General features: G+C 45.3%; 1 protein-coding gene across 3 annotated transcripts; it reads right to left on the bottom strand.

Annotated features, from left to right (window-relative positions):
* Positions 1 to 925: 925 nt before the first annotated feature.
* DLST (dihydrolipoamide S-succinyltransferase) lies at positions 926 to 20,905 on the bottom strand. 3 transcript variants are annotated; one of them, XM_032622715.1, is made up of 15 exons: positions 20,747 to 20,905; positions 20,136 to 20,169; positions 17,491 to 17,539; positions 14,613 to 14,668; positions 14,400 to 14,474; positions 14,125 to 14,180; positions 13,515 to 13,626; positions 11,875 to 12,030; positions 11,420 to 11,496; positions 9,517 to 9,614; positions 6,043 to 6,173; positions 4,573 to 4,646; positions 4,182 to 4,265; positions 3,612 to 3,779; positions 926 to 2,523 (listed from the first exon to the last, which is right to left on the bottom strand). In XM_032622715.1, exons 1-15 carry the CDS (start codon positions 20,807 to 20,809, stop codon positions 2,389 to 2,391), a joined length of 1,368 nt encoding a protein of 455 aa, XP_032478606.1. In that variant the 5' UTR covers positions 20,810 to 20,905; the 3' UTR covers positions 926 to 2,388. The 3 variants fall into 3 exon arrangements, with proteins under 3 accessions (XP_032478606.1, XP_032478607.1, XP_032478608.1); XM_032622716.1 differs by lacking the exon at positions 20,136 to 20,169 and having other exon boundaries at positions 14,400 to 14,472; positions 20,747 to 20,903; XM_032622717.1 differs by lacking the exons at positions 17,491 to 17,539; positions 20,747 to 20,905 and having other exon boundaries at positions 20,136 to 20,589.
* Positions 20,906 to 21,211: the final 306 nt, after the last annotated feature.

Here is a 21,211-nt window from a genome sequence, read left to right as displayed (position 1 = left end):
GGCCAGAGCCTGGTGAAGCCCGCTCCCAAATCTGTGTTCCTTCCGCTACACTCCCTCAGTCAGGTCAGAGCACCTCCAACTACTGTACAAAGTGCAAGTTGCTTCTGGAACTTCTGGGCCTCATTCGTGCAATGAACACTGCACATCCGGCACTTTGCTAGGCCCTGAGTTTAGAATACTGTGGTCCCAGCCCTTAAGGGGCGTACAGTCTATTTCCATTTGATAAAAATGGGGCTAAATGTACCTCCTTTGTAGGTTTACTAAAGAAATTAAAGCTTCTAGCTCCATGCCCCAAACCTGACCTAAAATTCTTCCTTTCACTGAACCCAAGCTTTTTCTACTAGCTCTAGTTCTACCCTGTAGGAGCCACTCTGTTCCCATGACAGACCTTCACATGAAGATGGTATCACCGCAAGCGAGATCAGCACGCAGGGACTGCGTGTGGAAAAGCCAGGCGGAGTTTAAGCCTGGACACCATCAAGCCTATCACACGTAGTCAGCGCAGATTATCTCAACCCCGTCCACTCGCCGTCACACACCACTTGCTCCTAGGAGGTGATCTACCCTCATTTGTTCAAACCAACCTTGAGCATCTGGGTACCCACGTGGCAATCAAGTGCAAAATGCGAAACTATGTTGCTCCACCACTCCCCCATCCATCCCAGAAATAACGCAAGGCATCGCCACCAAAATCTAAATGTCTGTTGGTGTTTGAAGGGGCTTCACGCAGGGGAGAACCAGTTTCTCTTCAACAGTGTGGCTTGCCGGGCTCACCAGGTTCGAGGAAGGTAGTGTCCTGGAAGGAAGCCAGGGCACTTTCCTGGATGAGAGGGACATTACGTGGCTTTCAGTGCTAATGACAGTTACAATGCTGGAGACTTGCACAACCTCAGTAACCAAAAGAAGTACAGAAGCAGGAACCCTGTTTGCGAACATTTGCCCTTTAATTTGCATTTAAAATCAGTTTCTTTAAATATTTTAGTTACAAGTTCTGAATAGTGAAGACATAGGAGATGCTGCAGGCACTCAGTACTGGCTCCCACCCCTTCCCCCTACCCCAACCCCCAGGCCTTGCTTCTTCGCTCAAAATACAAATGGGCACCCTGCACTAAATAAATGGCTCCCTGTGTCAAGTGTCAGCAGCCTCAGGCCTGGACGCAGTTGGATACGAAGCGATGAAGCCCAGTAGCTTTCATGACAAGACGTGTGCATTTAACCATCCCCCGAAGAATTCCAATGATTGTGTCCAGACCCAAGGCAGTACCTCGTAGGTGACATCGGCCGTTTCCCCACTGTGTACTGGCATCTTGGGCTGGTTTCCACCACAATCCATCCTCTCCCAGACCTGTGTTCTGTGGAGGAAGAGCTACGGCTCCGCTCCCTAAGGGCCATGATACAGGAAGGAACAGAACTGCCTCTTCAGCCCACAGGCTTAAACCAATGGAATTTAAAAGCTCAAGACAACGTGAGCCAGTCCACAGTATGCCTCCTTCACTCCAATCTCTACCAGGCGCCATCCAGCCCTTGGTTGGGACACGCCGTCACCCTGCCAAGATGTGCTAGAATCTGCTCTAGATGAGAACGATGTGGTAGAATGGTCCCAGTGGTCTGGAAAGGTCAGCACAACCACAGCTGGGCGTGCTTGTGCCAAAACGGGTCTTCCTGGTACAAAGCTATGACGGAGAGGGTGAGGGCAGGCCGGGGCTCTGCTCCAGTCTCATTTATAACCTCTGACCTCAGAAGCTGTCCTCCCCCTCAACACTGCCTACCCATCCCCTGCCCCTCCAGATCCCCCAGCCTGTGCTCCTGGAAGAGGTAGAAGAGGCAGCTTGAAGTCAGTGACAGCTGAGAACGAAGATGCCATTTAAGAAGCAAAGCAGCACCTCCTGGCCTATGGTCAATACCTCCACACGGGTGGAACCGAGTAAGGACGTGCACAGCCAGGACAGAGGTTGCTCCGAGCTTGGGAGGCACAGCACCCTCCTAGGCATCTCTGGAGAACAGACTTTCAAGAGATAGAAACTTAATCACATGGTCCCCGGCAGTTTCCCTATGGTATACTGGACGGGGGAGAAGCAAAATCATCTCAGCGGAGGGCTAATGGAGAAAGGCAGGAATATTAATGAGCATCCATTAAGGCTCTCTCTCTCCCTCAAGCCTAAGGAAATCAGATATTCGAGTTTAAGAGAACGGTGCAGAGAGGGAGAGAGCCTGGCAGGAACACCAAGAGACCTGTGACTGCTGGTTACATAGTGCCCTGGTTTCCTTGCTTGAGAACAACAGCATATGCCTGTCTGTCACCAGGCTAACCCGGGGCCCGTGAGGGGACAGGGAGAAGACTGGTTTTCAGTTCCTGCATGGTTGATGTGTAGGGCGCATGGCTTCCTCCTACAGGTCCAATAGGAGGACTCTGGGATCCTCTACCGCTGCCTTGATTTTCCGGAGGAAAGTCACGGCCTCTCTGCCATCGATCAGCCGGTGATCATATGTCAGGGCCACGTACATCATGGGCCGCACCTCCACCTACAGAGAAGAGAGGTCGACAGGTTTGTCTGCCCCGTTGTCTGCAGTGGGGCAGAGAAAGCCCAGATCAAAGGGAAGATGACACAGCACACTCAAAGCTTAAATCAAGAAAACAGGAGTCTCCTTACAACTGCCTTTAAAAACACAAAACAAAAGAAAACAAAACACCATGCTCTGCCCTCTCACTTGTCTGCTGCCTACAGGGAAGTTCCTCTTCAGTTCTGGCTGCCTGCAGTTGCTTCTTTGGGGTTATAGTAACAACAAAAAAATTTTTTTTATCCTGGGGTCCACAAATTCTCTGAAACTCTATGCAAAGTTGGGTGTATAAGCATTTTCAGGGAAGATCTATGATTTTTAGATTGAAAAAGGAGTTAGTGACCCAAAAAGGTTCTAAACACAGGAGTCCCAGAAAACATTTTCCTACCAACATATCTTCTAGGGCCAGCTCCAGACCCTTTGCCCTCATTCCGTGAACTCCCAGAAAACCTCTAAGCCTCATCATTACAACTTGGCAGCTTGTAGATGGCTCTGCCCTGCTGTCCTCTGTTCCCCAGGAGCAAGGACCATGTCTTCAACTGTATCCCCACACTCTCTACAGCACCTAGAGAATGAAGCCTGTTGGCTAGTCCCAGATGAAGGAGCAAGCCTTCTCAGCTCAAAGCTTCTCAAACTTGAACGTGCACCAGAATCATCTGTACTTTCTGCTTCGCTAGGTCTCGGAAGGGGTCCAAGAATTTGCATTTCCAACAAGTTCCCAGGTGCTGCTACGCCACACACAATTCAAGAACCAGTGCCTCAGCTAGTAGTTAGAAACTAGGAGCTGCAACTTATGCCTGAAATTATAGCGAATCTTTTACAATTCAAGAACCAGTGCCTCAGCTAGTAGTTAGAAACTAGGAGCTGCAACTTATGCCTGAAATTATAGCGAATCTTTTACAATTCAAGAACCAGTGCCTCAGCTAGTAGTTAGAAACTAGGAGCTGCAACTTATGCCTGAAATTATAGCGAATCTTTTACAATGAGCATGTAGTTAGACTTACCTCTCCTTATCGCCTAGCTGCTAGGACATTAATGGTGATGTTCCCTACCTTGCCTCCCACGACCACTGGCCTATCAAAGATGGCATGCATGCCCAGGATGGCAGACTGAGGGGGGTTGATGATGGGCGTTCCAAAGAGCGAGCCAAAAACGCCTCCATTGCTGATGGTGAAAGTACCACCATCCATATCTTCAATGGCAAGTTCACTCTTCCGGGCCTAAAAACAGATTTTATAAGTGAAAGGTAAGGTCAACCCAGCTTTCTTCACCTAAAGGAAGTCCAGAAGGCTCGTATCTAAGATCAACGATCCAAGGTCTAGCTTTAACGTGAAAGCATTCAGCTGAGATGCCTATGACTAGTGCTCCACCAGGGGAAAGGACTTCAGAATCTTTTCTTTTCTGAGGTTTCCTCTGATGAGCTCTTCAGTCGTAAGAGCACGATAAGCTCCACCAGGAAGCTGTACTTCAGCTCTCGCTTGTGACTGCTGTTCACAGGGGCCACGCACTCCTTTCAGAAGAAAGTGAGGCTCCAGCTCCCTGAGCATTGCTCACTGGCCCAGCCTTCCCCAGGCTCTCTTCCCTGACCTGCTCAGCAGCTCATACCATCCTTTCTATTTTACCTTCTCTCCCAGTTCACTGATGGTGCGCTCAATATCAGCATAATTCATAGTTTCCACATTCCTGATGACGGGAACCACCAGACCCTGATGAGAGTGAAAAGTTCTTTTCAGTTGCAAATTAATAGTACCCTTTATAGTTATAACTCTCTTGATTCAAGCCTATGGTCTCTCCTCCCCCAGAATATCCCCCAGACTCGTGATTAACAGAGTCTAAAATATTTAGGCTTGCCAGAGATAGAAGAATGTGGTATGGTCAAAAACAGGTTACTCTTCTAGTAACTCCCTTCTAAAAAGACAGAACTACAGGAAAGATCTCTCCCAGGGGTCTGCTTCTTCACACAGGTAAGGAGAGAGTCAAAGATCAGAGCTCCCCACTTCTTGCCCAACATACCCGAGGCGTGGCCACTGCAACGCTGATGTCAATATAATCCCTATACACCACCTCTTTGGTTGTATCGTCAATCACTATGAGAGAGAAAACACATATTACATACAACTCCCCAGGCCTAGGCCAGTGAGGAAAAACTTGCATCATAGAGGAAAAATCCACGGTGCTTGGTACAGTGTGCGGTGACCAACTAGCACAAGACCCAGCGCGTTGCAAGTGGCAGCTGACACTCCTCCTACTCCCATGCCAGCCAACTGTAAGTTCTCCCGAGTGCCCTAAGCATGGGCACAGGAGCATCCGTTTCCTTGGCGGCCCTCAGAGCGATCAACACACAGGCTAGCACAGGGTAAGTACATGCCGAAGTTCCTGTTAGCTAGCTCTACTCCAGCCCTCCCCTAGCTAACGGCAGGTTTAAAAGGGTTCCCAAAGGGCAAATCAGTAAAGGAAGTGGGAGTGGGGGGGTGGGGATGCTGCCCACTCTCAACAAGGAGGCAAGCCTCTTTCTAGGAGACTCGGTAGGAAGCAGGGTGGTCTGGCTTTAACATGCTAGCCTGAGAGAGCAAACCAGCAGCTAAAAATTTAGGTCTGGTGCTCATGAGAAAATACAGGCTTGGGAATCTTTTTCATAGAAAGTCTGCATTGTATTACAGATAAGACACCCCGGAAAAGCATGTAAAGTGAGAAAGAGGTCAGGGGAACTCTGAGAAATGCCTACATGTATGTGTAGGCAGAAGCGATGGAAAGAGTCATCAGGAAGCATAAGAAGAACGGAAGAAATAAAGAGATACACATCGGGGTGAAACAAAGCCCTTCCACCCACCTTAGGGCACACCACTTGGCGGAAGGGACTAGGACTTCTATTTCTAGACCTTTAGGGACCCTGCACTGCTGAGGGTTGCAGAAGTGCCACTGTCCTCTCTAATCTTCCAGGGAACAGAGAATTGTCTCAATGGGAAAGAGAACTGCTTGTTAGGTCAACATTCCAGTGATGTAGGTGAGCAAAAAGTAAGGAAAATGGGCACCAAGTCCAGGAAAGAGGGGCCAGGCCCAAGGCCTCCCAATGAGGTCCACTGACCAGAAATCAAAGGTCACCCTGGAGCTATGCCAGATATAAGAGTCAGGTCCCAAGATAATAGGGCTTGTGGGAAGGTGGGCATCAGCCAGAACACAAGTCTCCACACTGACACGAGAAGCCTGGATTGCTGGGCTGGCTCACAACTGCCTGTCACCACAGCAGCTGCCAAGCTGTGCACTGTGAAGATAACCTGTTCTGTCCAGCTACGGGGGAGGAAGTAATCATGATGTCCATTTGGGAAGGTGAGTCAAGAAATCCCCAGGGAAGGTACTCAAGTTTTCACACGTGTGAAATAAGAAGTCTTAGTCTGTCGACCGCTGTCTTTGTGTCTGTGAGCAGGTGTGTGTTTATACGCACACCTCCCAGGACCTCTGTGACTCTAGCCACCACAAACTCACCTGCATTTACAACAGGCTGCTCCTGCAAGGCAAAGGCTGAGGCCTTCACGAATGCTGACATGAAGCCTAGTTTGAGGTTATGTTTCTTCAGAAAAGCATCTTTGTGCCGAGACCTCATCTCCTGGATGTTACTGCAAAGACACATTAACATTACAAAACAAACTGCCCACAAAAGAAGCCTCAATTCTGACTTTCATACTGGTTTCTAACTCTGTGTACACAGCTGCGTAAGCTTTATTCCCTTACTGTGGACCATCTACCTAAATTCAAGTTTTGAAATAGTCCACTAGAGGTCAACACAATAACTTTATTCCTTTACAAAACCTGGACCCAAAGGAATCGGATCCAATCTGTCTTTAAGGTAGATTGAGCCCTTTACAGGGCTCCTTTGTGTTCCAGAAGTCAAAGATTTCAGTTACAGACCATATGAACGAGAGCTCAGACAGCACACCAACATCCTCACCCTGGACAAGAAAGTGACTTCCAGCTACACTAAAATCATGAGCCATCCACACCGAAAAAAGTTTTTTTTTTAAGCATAAACAAAGTCTGCAAAATAAGCACCATTCTTTTTATCTCATTTATTTTCAAAATACCACCAAACCTGATTATGACTTCCTTGTGACATTCCTCCTGTCTCCTAACTAGTGAAGATGAAATAAACCCCAAAGCCCCACAGGTGCATGGGCTTCATGGGAGCAAAATCAGTCATGACTATCTGTGGATGGGTATAATCCAGTGTTGTTTTAGGCTCACGAGAAAGTCAGTAGATTCATTCATCTCCCCAGAGTTAGCAGTTCCATCCGCTTGTTCCTTCTACCGTTTTTTTTTTTTTTTTGCGGTACGTGGGCCTCTCACTGCTGTGGTCTCTCCCGTTGCGGAGCGCAGGCTCGACGGCCATAGCTCACGGGCCCAGCCGCTCCGCGGCATGTGGGATCTTCCCAGACCAGGGCACAAACCCGTGTCCCCTGCATCAGCAGGTGGACTCTCAACCACTGCACCACCAGGGAAGCCCCTGCTTGTTCCTTCAAACAGGTACTAACACCCACCACACGTGGGGGTCAATGCAGGGCACCAAGATATAAAGATAATAAAGACACAGTTCCTGCTGTTAAGATTAGTTTGATGGACGTGGTTTCCCTGGTATTTAGAAAAGTGACCATGTGCGGACCTAAGCTTTTTAAAGTACAAGCAGCAAGGCCCCTGAGAAACCTTTGCAAGGTGACCAGTCTTTGTTCCTTCGGGACTGGTTTTTCACATTCGTACAACACATGTGCAACAGACTTAGTGGGAAACGGCTTTCCCATCATTTTGCTGCAGAAACCTCTGTATTTATGGGAATACAGTTCCGTGATGGAAATCGAATTTAACGTTATCTTAGGCCCAAATGCTCAGTTCTCCCTTTCTCTCTATAATGGCCTAATTTGACATTAGCACGAAAGATAAGATGATATAACTTTAACTCCCCCCTTTAGACCTTTTGTTTTTTAAAAGGGAAGTTTTCCTAGGGAGACTGATTGGTTTTAAAATGTTTTGTTTTCCTGAGTCTAACCTCATTTAGTGCTAGGATTACCACCCTAAAGACATTACTGGTTCCCAAGACACAAGAGCTGTAGAAGAGGGAAAGAGAAGTGATAAACATCTCTGCTCTCAAAACTGCCCAAATGCTATTGTCTGGTCATTAAGTAGTTTCTATTTCAGAGCTCTGCCCTTGCAGGCAGAGGCTGGGACAACAGGGGAGAGGAGAAGGTCTCAGAAAGGCCCCTTATGGGTTAGCTGATCAGTGCAAGACCCAAAGGGCACTCAATCTAAACCAGATTACTGACTGCAGTAAGACCCCAGGCCATCATTAAGTGACACTTCGATTAGCTGCTGAAAGGAGATCCAGCTATTGTACTTACCTTCAATCAAAGCTGTTGGGCCAACTGCATCTTTCAAGGCCACAAATATTTACATGTTTTGTCTTAAGGAATTGGGTAGAATTTCAAAGCCCAATTCGATTTGTGTACAATTTGGCCCTAATGCACTGAAACATAAGCTGCAGCCCTTGTGATTCATTAGTCAAGGTCCTTCCCTACATCCTATGGATAGGAGAGAAATCTTTGGCTTGAATGACATCCAGTCTTTTGGGAAGCTTCACAATAGAATGTATGACATCTAGTGAAATGGGCCACAGAGTCCTACTCTGTGAGTGCCACAGCACACTCCCCTCTCTACACTTCTCAGACCCCTTCCAAAGGAGACCAATTTCCTTAATGAAATGTAGATTCACAGACTAAACACTTCGGACAAAAATAAAAAACAAAGAGATGACCTGAAGACTTGATGATTTTACCTCCTGTATTAACTATGAACTCTTACTCTGCCACTTAAAACATTCTGAAGTACGGATCCAACTTTCTTTACCATTCTTTCTTACACATATTTCTCACAGCGATTGTTTCTCAAATGTGTCATGTACTTTCCTGTTTGTGCCAGGTCCATATTGTTAACATCTTCTGGAATGACCTTCCTCCACTATGTTGAAGTGCTAGTCGTTCTTTAAGGTCTATTAAAAATCTCTTTCCTCCAGGAAGCCTTTCCTGATCCCTACCTCCACCCTGTCACCTCATAAACAAATGATCTCATTCTCTTCTCCACTTCATATGTTTTGTATCCTCCTGATACTGATACTAGAGATTTTACTTTCTATTTATCTAAGCAAGATGGTAGCTCTCTGAAGGTAAGGGCTCTTTTTCACTCATCTTTGCACCCCCCTCAAATATAGTGTAATATACTGTGCACAGTAAGCACTCAAAAACTGTTTGCTGACTTTAACTACATTCTCTTCCCTACAGTCCTGACACCTATAAACATCAAAGTCTTGAAGAAGCTAAGTGAGTCAACGATTAGCTCACTACAGAAATGGGTATACTGAATTAGCCCCTTTGGTTAATTCTGAAGTTTTTCTTTAAAAGCACAACTTGCTTCCCATTTCATTATCAAAGCTGGGAAAGGTGAAAGATACGACAAGCCTATGCCTTTCCACCCACTCAATTCTGAGTCGCTTAGGAACACACATAAGGAGCAGTCCCAGTGAGAAGGAAGCAGGGTGTGGCGCCGGACTCTTGGCACGCTGTCAAGTGATTCTGTATCCCTAGGGGAGCCTTGTCAGCCTGGATGCCCTATCTCTACTTGTCAGCTTGACATTAGATTTTAAGACTATTACCAGCCTTGTTTATCAGAAATCACAAGATTCAGGTATAAAAGTAAAAGGCTAAGTTTTTTAGGTCACAGAGGAGGCAGGCACAGTATTAGGAAAGTCAATTAGAGAGTGAAACCAGTGGGTCACTCTGTGTAAGTCAACAAGCACTGCAAAGAAGTACTTCTTTCCTGTTAAGTTAGTTTTGGAATCAGCACTAGGCAGGGACTTGGGCAAGTTCAAGTGTTCTCCAAGAAAATGGGCACAGGGAGGAAGAGGACCAGAGCTCTCACCTCATGTCAATCTCATTGAAAGTGGTAAGCATTGCGCAGGTATTCTGAGCCTCCTTCAGACGCTGAGCAATGCGCTGCCGCATCCTATTCATTTTCTCCTGAAAGGGAAAGTGGGACAAGTATTGACCACCTGGCCTCTCTGGACCTAGCCCTTCGCACCTAGTCTGAGGGAGCACTGGGCTTGCTAGGAGTGGATAAGGACAGACTGTAGTATCTAAATACAGGGAGAGACCCAGGCTTCCTCCTTCCTGTGGTGGCCTTGCTCCTCTGTGCAAGAACAAGTAAACACAAACTACCCACTCAGATGTGCCTGAAGTTTGACCAAGAATAGAGGCCTACAACACACACATGAAAAGATGCTCAACATCACTAATCAGTAGAGAAATGGAAATCAAAACTACAATGAGGTATCACCTCACACTAGTCAGAATGGCCATCATCAAAAAATCTACAAACAATAAATATTGGAGAGGGTGGGGAGAAAAGGGAACCCTCTTACACTGTTGGTGGGAATGTAAATTGATACAGCCACTATGGAGAACAGTATGGAGGTTCCTTAAAAAACTAAAAATAGAACTACCATATGACCCAGCAATCCCACTACTGGGCATATACCCCGAGAAAACCGTAATTCAAAAGGAGTCATGTACCACAATGTTCACTGCAGCACTATTTACAATAGCCAAGACATGGAAGCAACCTAAGAGTCCATCAACAGATGAATGGATAAGGAAGATGTGGCACATATATACAATGGAATATTACTCAGCTATAAAAAGAAATGAAATTGAATTATTTGTAGTGAGGTGGATGAACCCAGAGTCTGTCATACAGAGCGGAGTCAGAAAGAGAAAAACAAATACCGTATGCTAACACATATATATGGAATCTAAAAAAAAAAATGGTTCTGATGACCCTAGGGGCAGGACAGGAATAAAGACGCAGACGTAGAGAATGGACTTGAGGACACGGGGAGGGGGAAGGGTAAGCTGGGAAGAAGTGAGAGAGCGGCATGGACATATATACACTACCAAATGTAAAACAGATAGCTAGTGGGAAGCAGCTGCACAGCACAGGGAGATCAGCTGGGTGCTTTGTGACCACCTAGAGGGGTGGGATGAGGGTGGGAGACGCAAGAGGGAGGGGATATGGGGATATACGTATGCATATAGCTGATTCACTTTGTTATATAGCAGAAACTAACACAACATTGTAAAGCAGTTATACTCCAATAAAGATGTTTTTAAAAAAAAAAAAAAGAATAGAGGCCTCGGATATGGTTTGATTTAAAAACCAAAACCATTTATGGAAGAGTGTGGGGTAGGGCTAGCCAGCCCAAGAGTCATTGCACAAAAGGAAATTTCTGGTAATAAAGACTTGCACGAGAATAGCTACTGGTGGAATGGAAACTCAGAGGCACAAACTTTTGAGGCTATAGTATTTTTAGGAGGTATTCTCAGGCAGAGGAACCCACCCTCTTGACCATACTTCCTTGAGGTCTTATGTCTGCTCCTGACTGCCACTGGGTAGCCCTCGGCTAAGTATCCCAGAAGTATAGGAATAGAGCTCACTAAACCACCTCTCTGAAGTATGCGTTATCATGGGAGGGAAGGGATGCATCACTAGGCTACCATCCCCTGCGTATATCTTACTCACCCACAGCATTTCGCTGCTGGCATAACAAAGTGGGAAAAACCAATGGACAAGTGCTCAGAAGACCTCTGGGTCTAGTCCTGTCATTTGACAGTCACGTCACTGAACAAGTCGCATCCTAAACTCAATTTCCTTGTCAAGGCCAAGGGAATCAGCTGCCAGCCATTCAAACGTATGCAGAGCATACCTACTCCATTAATCTCAGCACTGCCCCTCGGCTTCTTTCTTGGAATGGTCCTCAGAGACTTACCCGATGTTCTGAACGCAGACCTGTGCCAGCTCCTGGCTCAGCTACTGGAGGGGCAGCAGTGGGTTTTACGGCAGACACTGAAAATGAAGAAAGGGTACACTGCATCAGAAAATGAGAAACATTTACTTGAGTACATGCCAGTGCTTTCATACTGTACTGTCACTTAATCTTCAAGATATGCTGAGGTGAATTAGTATCATTCCTACTTCACGAACGAACAATCTGCTCAGAGAAGTTAAATAACTAGCCTAAAGTCACACAGCTATACACTCAGCTAAAAAGCTGAGATACAAACCCTTTGTATCAGGTCTTCTGATACAAAGTCTAGAATTCTTTCTACAAAGCAGACAGTGGAGCCTGTTCAGAGCCGTAATTAGTCTTAGACTGTGAGGGAACATGACATAAGATGAGATGTTGTTCTCCCACATAAAGACACGTGGGAGCCAGAGGCTTACCTGGTTTGCTAGTGAGAGGTTGTGAGGGCGAGGGCACTGGTGGCATCTGAGGGGGTATAGATGCTGCAGGGGGAGGAGGAACTGCCGATGCTGCAGGTTCTGCTTTTGGGGCTGCGGCAGCAGGAGCTTCGACTGGCCTGGCCTTAGCAGGAACAGCTGAAAAACAGGAAAAATAGATGCCATTGGCACTATCTGGAATGGAAAGCAACCAAATTGCAGATACTAAGTAGAATTTAGCAGCAAAAGCTCTATCTCCAATCAATTAACAAATGCTTCCTGAGTATTTGCTATACATGTAAAGCTTTGAGATACACAGAATGATTTAAGGCACTATGCTTCTATTCCCCAGGGCTCCTAGATGTCCTACATTAGATAACTGACTTAATTCAGCTGCCTTCCTGATTTCACAAATATCTACTGATCATCAAATTCAGCCAGTACTTTCAAAGCACCTACTGAAGTCCATGGTAATGTAAACTTCAAAGCAAAAGAAACCCAGGTAATTTAAGATGTTAAAATACACACATAAGAGCAACACCTTTCTAGTTATGGTAATACTGATCGTCTCCTCTTCTATTTTAACATCCCATGTGGGAGAATACTCTTAACTATTAAAACTTAAAAGTTTAAATAATCAAGGGCACATTTAGACCGAAGACTTCAAAGCATTTTATCTAGGGTAACTTTATAAACCAATGAGGTGGTCGAGCAATATAAATATTTTTGATTTTACCAATTTGGACATCACATCTGGGTTTCCATTTAAATTAGAAGAACATTCTCTTAAGGAATGATCAGAAGATGAAATTCTCCAACTAGAAGAATCAATCTTATCCCCTAGCCTTCTACTGTATGTTGTTTCCATTCTGGGCTTCTGGTCTTGCCCTGATCAATCATAACGATGCAATCTACCATCTTTCTGCTTAACTATCTTAACAATGAAAAAAATACTTTAGTAGTTACAGCATTTAATTAAGAATCAGAAAGTTCTTTTCTAATGTCTAATACTGGCTGTGAGATCCAGTACAAATTCCTTTCCTTATTTCTCATTTCTTCCCAAGAGAAACCCAACCCTCCCTAAAAAATGTTGAGAGAATAGATATGAAAAAACTACACCAAATTCTCTATGATAGACAGGATGAAATACTACTTCTCGTTTTAGAAGAGTGGCTCCCAGCCCTAGCTGTGTATCAGAATCACTTGGAGAGCGTTAAAAACAACAACAACAATGAAAACTATGATAAGATAACCAGGATCTGAAAACCCCAGATTTAATATATCAGAATCCCTGGGACTCAGAATCTAGGCACTTGTATTATTTTTAAAGCCTCCATGTGATTCTGACGCCGGGGTTGGGGTGGGGGGAAATCACTGTCTTTAGAATCTTCTTCATTCCTATTTAAGAAAAGGTCCAGCACAATAAAGAACAGAGTATTATGAGCTTTATTTTTTTAATACTCTTTTCTTCTAAAAGTTGACATTTAAAGTTCACAATATAAATAGCTCCCCTCTTACTGCCTCAAAAAGGGCAGAGGGAATGCCAAATGGTCTTTGAGGTATCAAGGAATTAGTATATTATGCTCAGCCCCAGTTCCAAGGGGGAACACTGGAGACCTTGACAACCAGGAGAACTTCTTTACCGCCAGTTTTCCTGAGTGTGAAAAGAGGAGTGCCTCCTTCTACTTTTCCCCCATCAGGTACCAAAAGAGCTTCAATCATGCCATTTGCTGGTGATGGAACCTGCACAGATGTCTTGAAAAGAAGACAGATGGAGAAAGAGTCCAAATTTTTACTCAGCATTAGAAAATTAATTGTATAGAATCTCAAATGAGTCACAAGAGTTGCAACACAGATACACAAGACCCTGTATATAGAAACACCAAGGCCACACTTTCAGAGTAAGAGTAATCAATGCTACTGTGAAGACTGACCCTTTCTGTCCTTTCTCAGAACACTAAAGCAAGATTCAGTTAATGTGTTTCCAAGTGATACATAAAAACAACTGGAAACAGCTCATGCACACACACACAAAAGCTATAAAACTAAAGCTATTAAAGTACATAGTACATACACCTAGAACAATCTAAAATTAAACTTTTAATGTTTTCTTTTTAATGAGCTATTCCAACAATTTTACAACTGAGGCAGTTAAAAATGATCTATAACCAACAGTTAAGTCCCTGTTCCTTTCATTAGGTTAAGAAACCAAGGGGAGACCATGAAAAGTTGGTACTAATAGGATAAGCCTACCTTGTCAGTTTCAATCTCACAAACCACTTCATCTTCTGCAACTGTGTCTCCAACAGCTGAAAAGATAGTCAAAGGCTACCTCTTAGGGTGCAGGGGGGAACCCTCCAGTAGCCACAAAATCCCCATTGGCAGGTGTGTTACAAGACCCCTTTCCTAAAGCCAGGGGAAAGTACACTGCAGGTAAAGAAAAGGGTGGAGCCACTGATTATCGTGGGGGTAAAGGGGACTTTTCAAAAGTATTTAAACTTAAGAAGTGAGAAGGCACTAAATCTTACCTTTCTCCCACCTGACATCCCCTTCTGTGACAGATTCTGCAAATGCTGGGGTTTTGACTGTAATCACATCATCCTCTAGGAAAAGAGGGGGGAAAAAAATCACATAGTCCACGTTTCTCCTTTTTAATTTTTTTCTTTAATTAAATTCAGTCAATTGTTGTTCTTCCCATTAAAACTCCATTCCCAATAGGGTAGGGAGCTGAAGGTACTTACTGCACACAGCTGTAGTTCTGAAAAAGCGAACACTGAAGACACTACCGCTGTTAATGCTAGAAAACAAACATAAAAGTAAACTCCTTTAACAGGTGATTCACTCACATTTTAGTCTAGATAAGGCATCACAGGTCACCTTTCCTTTTTTTATTTTCATTTTTAAAATTTTTATTGGAGTATAGTTGATTTACAATGTTGTGTTAGTTTCTGCTGTCAGCAAAGTGCATCAGTTATACATATATCCACTCTTTTTTAGATTCTTTCACCTTCCCTTTATTTTTTATTTATTTTTTTTATTTTTTTTTTTTTGCGGTACGCGGGCCTCTCTCACTGTTGTGGCCTCTCCCGTTGCGGAGCACAGGCTCTGGACACGCAGGCTCAGCGGCCATGGCTCACGGGCCCAGCCGCTCCGCGGCATGTGGGATCCTCCCGGACCGGGGCGCGAACCCACGTCCCCTGCATCGGCAGGCGGACTCTCAACCACTGCGCCACCAGGGAAGCCCCACCTTCCCTTTAAATCAGTGATTCTTGACTAGGAGTGCCCATCAGTGTTACCTGGGAGAACTTTTTCAAAGCATACATGTCTAGGCTCCATTCCCAGAGATTCTGACTCAGCATGTCTAGAGCAAAGCCTGGATGACTTGGGTGCCTTAAACAGTGAGTCCCTTGGGTGAGTGAAATGTGCTGCAGTGAAATGCCAGCTCTCCCAGAACAGATCTAGTTTGGGTCTTTGAAGAAAAAGATAGCATCTTGGCCCTTTGCATACCCACCAAAAGGACTTAGCTTCCTGATGACGTATTTTTCTTAACTAAATGCAAGTAAGATAAATTGTGTGCCCTCAGGGTACATGCCACTGTGCCACATACAACAGAATTTCTGTCCACACGATTATAGATTTATATAGGACAGCAAGATGAGACAGTTAACAAGTAAAACAAGGTGTTATATGCAAAACAAACAAACAAAACACCAAAAAACTGATACAGTATCTCCTAATCTGTTCTCTTGCCAGGAGGCAGCATATCAGTCCATTCTGGACTCATTCAAGAGGAACTTCAAAAGAGCAAGGTAGGGCTTCCCTGGTGGCGCAGTGGTTGAGAGTCCGCCTGCCGATGCAGGGGACACGGGTTCATGCCCCGGTCTGGGAAGATCCCACATGCCGTGGAGCGGCTGGGCCCAGTGAGCCATGGCCACTGAGCCTGCACATCCAGAGCCTGTGCTCCACAACGGGAGAGGCCACAACAGTGAAAGGCCCACGTACCGCAAAAAAAAAAAAGAGCAAGGTATTCTTTGATATAACACTAACTTTAAATAATGTAAACTGGAGAATATTACCTTGTATGCACAAAACCATTAATACTGGTTACCACTGGAGAGTGGGAAACGTAGATATATATGGTATCTATGATTATCTGTTACATACACACACATTTTGGAAGAGTGATTTGGACTGATGGGGACTTTCACTTTCTACACTTCAGGACTGTCTGAATATTCTACCATAAGCATCTTTATAATAGAAAAGTATAACAGATTTAAGTTGCCTTTTGATATTTTTATTTCTATAATTTCAAAATAACTATAAGGTCTATGTAAAATCAAGGGGAAAATGTATGTTATTAAAAAAATACAGAACACAAAGCGTTCTGCCAACAGTTTACAACCATGTATAGATACATGTTCGTAGGCAAGAACTAACAGGTGATGTATAAATGCAGAGACTGCTCTTTGAGGACACCCGAGAACATGGAGCACTGGCTGCCTCTGGGAAGAGAAACTTGGTGGCACCGGAGAACAGGAAAAAATCTTCTCATGGACACTCATTTTACTTCTGAACCATGTAAATTTATAAGCTATTAAATAAAAACATAAAACCAAAAATAGTTTTACAATAAAAGATTTTTAAGTAAAATGGGTACCTTATTCATGAATAAAGACAATATACAACACAAAAACAGTTATTAGATTAGAGTAATACCCTAATGTGTGATCCTTATCCCTCAAAGTTTAGGGTATTTTAAAATAATTTACTTTTGAATAGTTATTTATTGCATTTATTGCATAGGATTTGTGGCTGCTCCACTTTTCATTTAAACTGCAGATGAGTAACATATTTTGAATCTCCCTAAATAACTTTTAAATTACAAAAGTATGAGATGTTAACAGTAGAATACTTAGGAACAGCAAAAAGAACATTTACAATGGGATTATGCTTGTAATGCAGTGAAGAAGGAGCCAATCTGCTCACCCTTCATTTTGAAGATCCTACCTGTAGAGAAAATAGCTTGACAGCTGCTCAACAGGTAACTAAAGAGCATCCTCTTACCACCACCCTGAAAATACTTGGAATGCAAAGTAGCATTAAGCAACATTCATAAGCAGAAGTTAATCTGAAACACACATGGGTGGCCTTTCCCCAAACTTTGCATTATGCAATAATAGCATTCCCTCTGAACCAGGCAAAGTCCCATGACTCAACTGACTAGTCTGCTTTTACTGTTTCTAAAATGAGTAACCATGCAACCAAACAGATGCTCTTAATCTCCACAATAAATGTAACCTCCAGTCCCTCAGCTTCACTTGTATCCAACCAGAATATTTAGGAGCACCTTTCTATATCTATTCCCATAAAAAGAGGATTCCAGCTTCACTTTCATTATAATCTAAACACCTCAGGACAGACACACACTCCTGGTCCAGCACTTAACATGGGGCTGAAGCTCAAGCACATGTCATAAATTAACATCAAGATTAGGTAGAGGGACTCAACATAACCAGCTTGATTACTAGGTTTGAAAGACAGTTAAGAAAGCAGATGGTTCAACTGGTGTCTTAAATACCCCATGTCCACATATCTGTGGTTCCCAGTGATACTTACACAGTCTTCCCGCTGTCAGGGTAACCTGGTCCCTGACATAAGGAGATCCCTGCAAGAAACAAAACAACTCTTAACCAACAACTCTTTATCTTATACAGGATACCTGCTGGGAATGGAAAAGAAGTCTGTTCACCCCCTAACTCTGAGGTAGAACAGGATCAACAGCAGGCAACAGCATAATCTTTATCACACAGAGTCCTGCTTCTTAAACTTTTCCACCATAGCAATAGTAATGGCAGAGAACAACAGGCATGTGGGACTTCGGGTGGGAATGGCTTTGAGGAAGAAAGGGGAGAATTCTATAATCTTATTTATCTTAAAACTCATAAACTTTCATTATCCCTTTATGTTTTCATAATAAAATGCTCTACTCCCCAAGACTTCAAATACAATTGAAGCTTGAAAAAGACACATGATGGCTTATCCTGTGACTACATATAGCCTAATCAGAGAAGCAGCGGGAATGTTTGATCTGAGTTTGTTTCCCTGGTTACTTAAAAGGCACTGAGCAGGAAGTCTTGTTGCCTGAACCCCAGTAGCAAAGACTAGGCTACTTCAGGCCTAAGGTCTCCAGCTTGCTCTAGGACCGAGCAAATCATTGTCCCTCCTTTCAGTTTATTGTCTTCCTACACTCTTCCCGAGACCTTCCACTCTGGTCATACTCAACAAGGTGGGAGCTCCTTTCTGCCCCACCAATTGTCCTTATCACAGATAACTGCACTTCTTCAACTGACAACTAATTACTATATCTGCTTCACCTGATTATATTCTTTCATGTGTCTTATTTTTTCAGATCTATTAACAACTCTTTCTGAACCACGGGCACGGTAAACACTAAATGGGAGACAATTCTCTCTTGTGCCCACCTCCTTACAAACACCCCCAGGGTTTCAGAGGCAAGTTAAGTCACCTCTATATCCAGTAATCAATGATGTTGCAGTACAAATCCCAAACACAGCATATATTTGAGCTAGAACAGTCAGCAGCCCTTACTGATTTTTGGAACCCTAACTCCAATTTAGAGTTCATCCTATAGCAAGTTTCGTTTGTACAGCGTTTAAGAGTTTATAAAAAGCTTTCACGTAATGACCTCATTTTGATTTTTGTGTCTCACAACTCCCTGAAGTGGAACGGCCATCTGCCATTACTCCCGTTTCATATATAAACAGGGCTTCTGGAGGTTAAGTGACTAGCCCAAGGAGAAGCCCTGAACCACAACGCACACCCCAAATACAAGGCTCCTCCCATTGTCCTGCCAATCTATGAAGTGGAGAAAATGTTTATTGACATTTTTCAAAATGCCAAGTTAAAAAGTTTATTACTGAGAGTCCACTAAGAGCGAACACTGTGCTAGGTGCCTATGATCTCATGACTCTAAGGATAAAGTCCAAAAACTTTCCATATTCCTGTCCAGCCCTCCCAGACAGGCTTCCTTTCCATTTCTATGACCGGTCAAGTCTCTTCCTGCCTGAAAACCTTTGCACAAGCAATCCCCTTTGTTTAGAATATCGTTCTCCTGGCCAACTCCTATGTATTCTTCAAGACTTAGCTTAAATGTCACTTCTTTGGGGAAGCCTTTACTGACGTTGCCACCACACTCTCCACCCTCCCAAGCCTGGCTACATCATCCCATCCTCTCATTACACTCCACTTCTCCTTTATAGTAATCACAATGTATTTATGTCCTTAGAGATGCATAAATATATATTTGTTTTCTCTCCAAGTAGCCCCTAAGATCCTGGAGGGTAGAGACCACCTCTATCCCTGTCACGTAGCACACTGCCTGGCATGTAGTAAGAATTCAATAATCTGTTGATTATATGAGTAAATGATAACATGGTGGGTTAGGAGTTCGGGCTGAGGAATAGGCAGACCTGGCTTGACCAACAGTTGGCTGCGTGACCTTGGTCAAGGCACTTAACCTCTCTTAAGTCTTGAGTTATACGTTTGTAAAATAGAGAAAACGCCTCTTTTACTGTTTCTTGATGATTAACTGAAAAAATGCACAGAAAGCACTCAGAACAATGCCTGGCACACAGAATGCCCACAATAAGATCAACTCATTCAACAAATACTTATGCCACGCATATAAAGAAAACCTAAATTCTCAGTAGTCTCTATGCCATCTTCTATCTCATGCCACTCTCTCCCTCAACTAAAATGCTCTGGCCAAACCACCCTTTTTCCAGTTCCAAAATACTGCCAAGCTTTTCCCTCCTCAGAGACTTTGTACATGCTATTCTCTTTCTTTCTCCTGCTTTTCATCCGGCTGGCCTATCACATCCTCTGGGTCACAGCTTTAGTGTCCAGCTTCGTATGTTTCCTTCTCAGCATTTAACCAAGATTCACGATAGTTCACTTGTTTAGCAATTTACATTTTGTCTTTCCCACTAGACTGTAAGCTCCAGGAGGGCGAGAACCCGTCACTGCTGGATCCCTTGTGAGGGCCTAGCATGGTGCCTGACACTCAGCAGATACTGAGTAGCTAAGTACCAAATGAATAAATGATAGCTGTTATTAAACAACACCTGTTTCACTTCTATCTATCTGAACACGATGCGAAGAAACACAGGCACCCCGATTTCCTCGCATACTGCTCTGCCCAGGAGGAGAGCATTTTAGGTGACGGCAAGGGCAGAACTTACCAGGCAGGGAACGTCTCCCTAGAGGGCAGTTCCCCTGTTGAGAAAGAAGACATTATCGACGTCACCCAAGACGAACGGGGAGAATAAACAGCTTTCTCTTTCAAGCACAGACTCAAAGCTGCCCAAGTGCCGGTGGCAGGCGAATCTCATGACTCCAAAAGGTAAAGGCAACAGCCTGGGCGGGCTCTCAGTCCGTCAGCACACGGGGCCTGCCAAACTATCTCAACTTCCCAACCGGATTGATATCCACCAACTTAAACAGAAAGGAAACGGGCCCCCGAATACCGTCGGGGCTTCCGCGGCGCCTCCTCCCGAACTCTGAGTCTCGTGCGGGGGCGAGCGCGGCTCTAAGGCGGCTCCTCCGCCCGCGCGGAGGGTGGGGTCCAGCAGGGGACGGGGCGCCGGCTGTCTCGGGAAAGCGACGGGCCGGTAAGCTCCGCAAGACGGCCCCGAGGGCAACAGCGGCTCTGGGCCGCCCAGCCCGCGGCCTCCGAGTCCCGGTGCCCTTGGTGCCCGGCCTGGCCGGGGGCGCCACGCCCCTGTCCCCAAGCCGCCCGTCCGCCGCCGGCGAGTTTCTCACCCGCCGGGGCCCCGGCCCGGCCGTACCATACCTTCTGGAAGGCGGAGAGCGAGCGGCTGAACGCCCGGGACAGGAAGCGGGACCGGGACAGCATCGCGGCGGCGGTGGCGGAGGCGGCGGCGGAGGCGGCGGAGGCGGCGGAGCGGAGGGCAGGCGGACACCGGATATAGGGCCCGGCAACAACCGGAAGCGGGGCGGGCCGCGGCACCCGCCGCTCGGGGAGGGGTGTTCGGAGCGAACCACTGGCGGGCGGGGGGAACCGACGGGCAGCGCAGAGCTGCCACCGCTTCAAGCCTGCTGTCCGCGCTGGTGAGGCTGCCGCGCTGCCAGCCGGCCGGGGCCGGTCCTCCCGAAGGTGCCCCTCTGTCCTGGCACCCAGGGGCACCGCGCCGTTCCTCCTCTGCACTACCGGAAAAGAGCCGAAGGCGGCATGGGCTTTGGACTCGGACCTTGGCAGACTTGCCTGCCTTATCTTACACTTGTGTGGCCTTGGGCA

This window comes from Phocoena sinus, chromosome 2, assembly GCF_008692025.1.
Source record: "Phocoena sinus isolate mPhoSin1 chromosome 2, mPhoSin1.pri, whole genome shotgun sequence".
NCBI classification, from domain to species: Eukaryota; Metazoa; Chordata; class Mammalia; order Artiodactyla; family Phocoenidae; genus Phocoena; species Phocoena sinus.
Note: the sequence above shows the minus strand (reverse complement) of the source record. Positions and strands in the feature narration are given on the sequence as shown.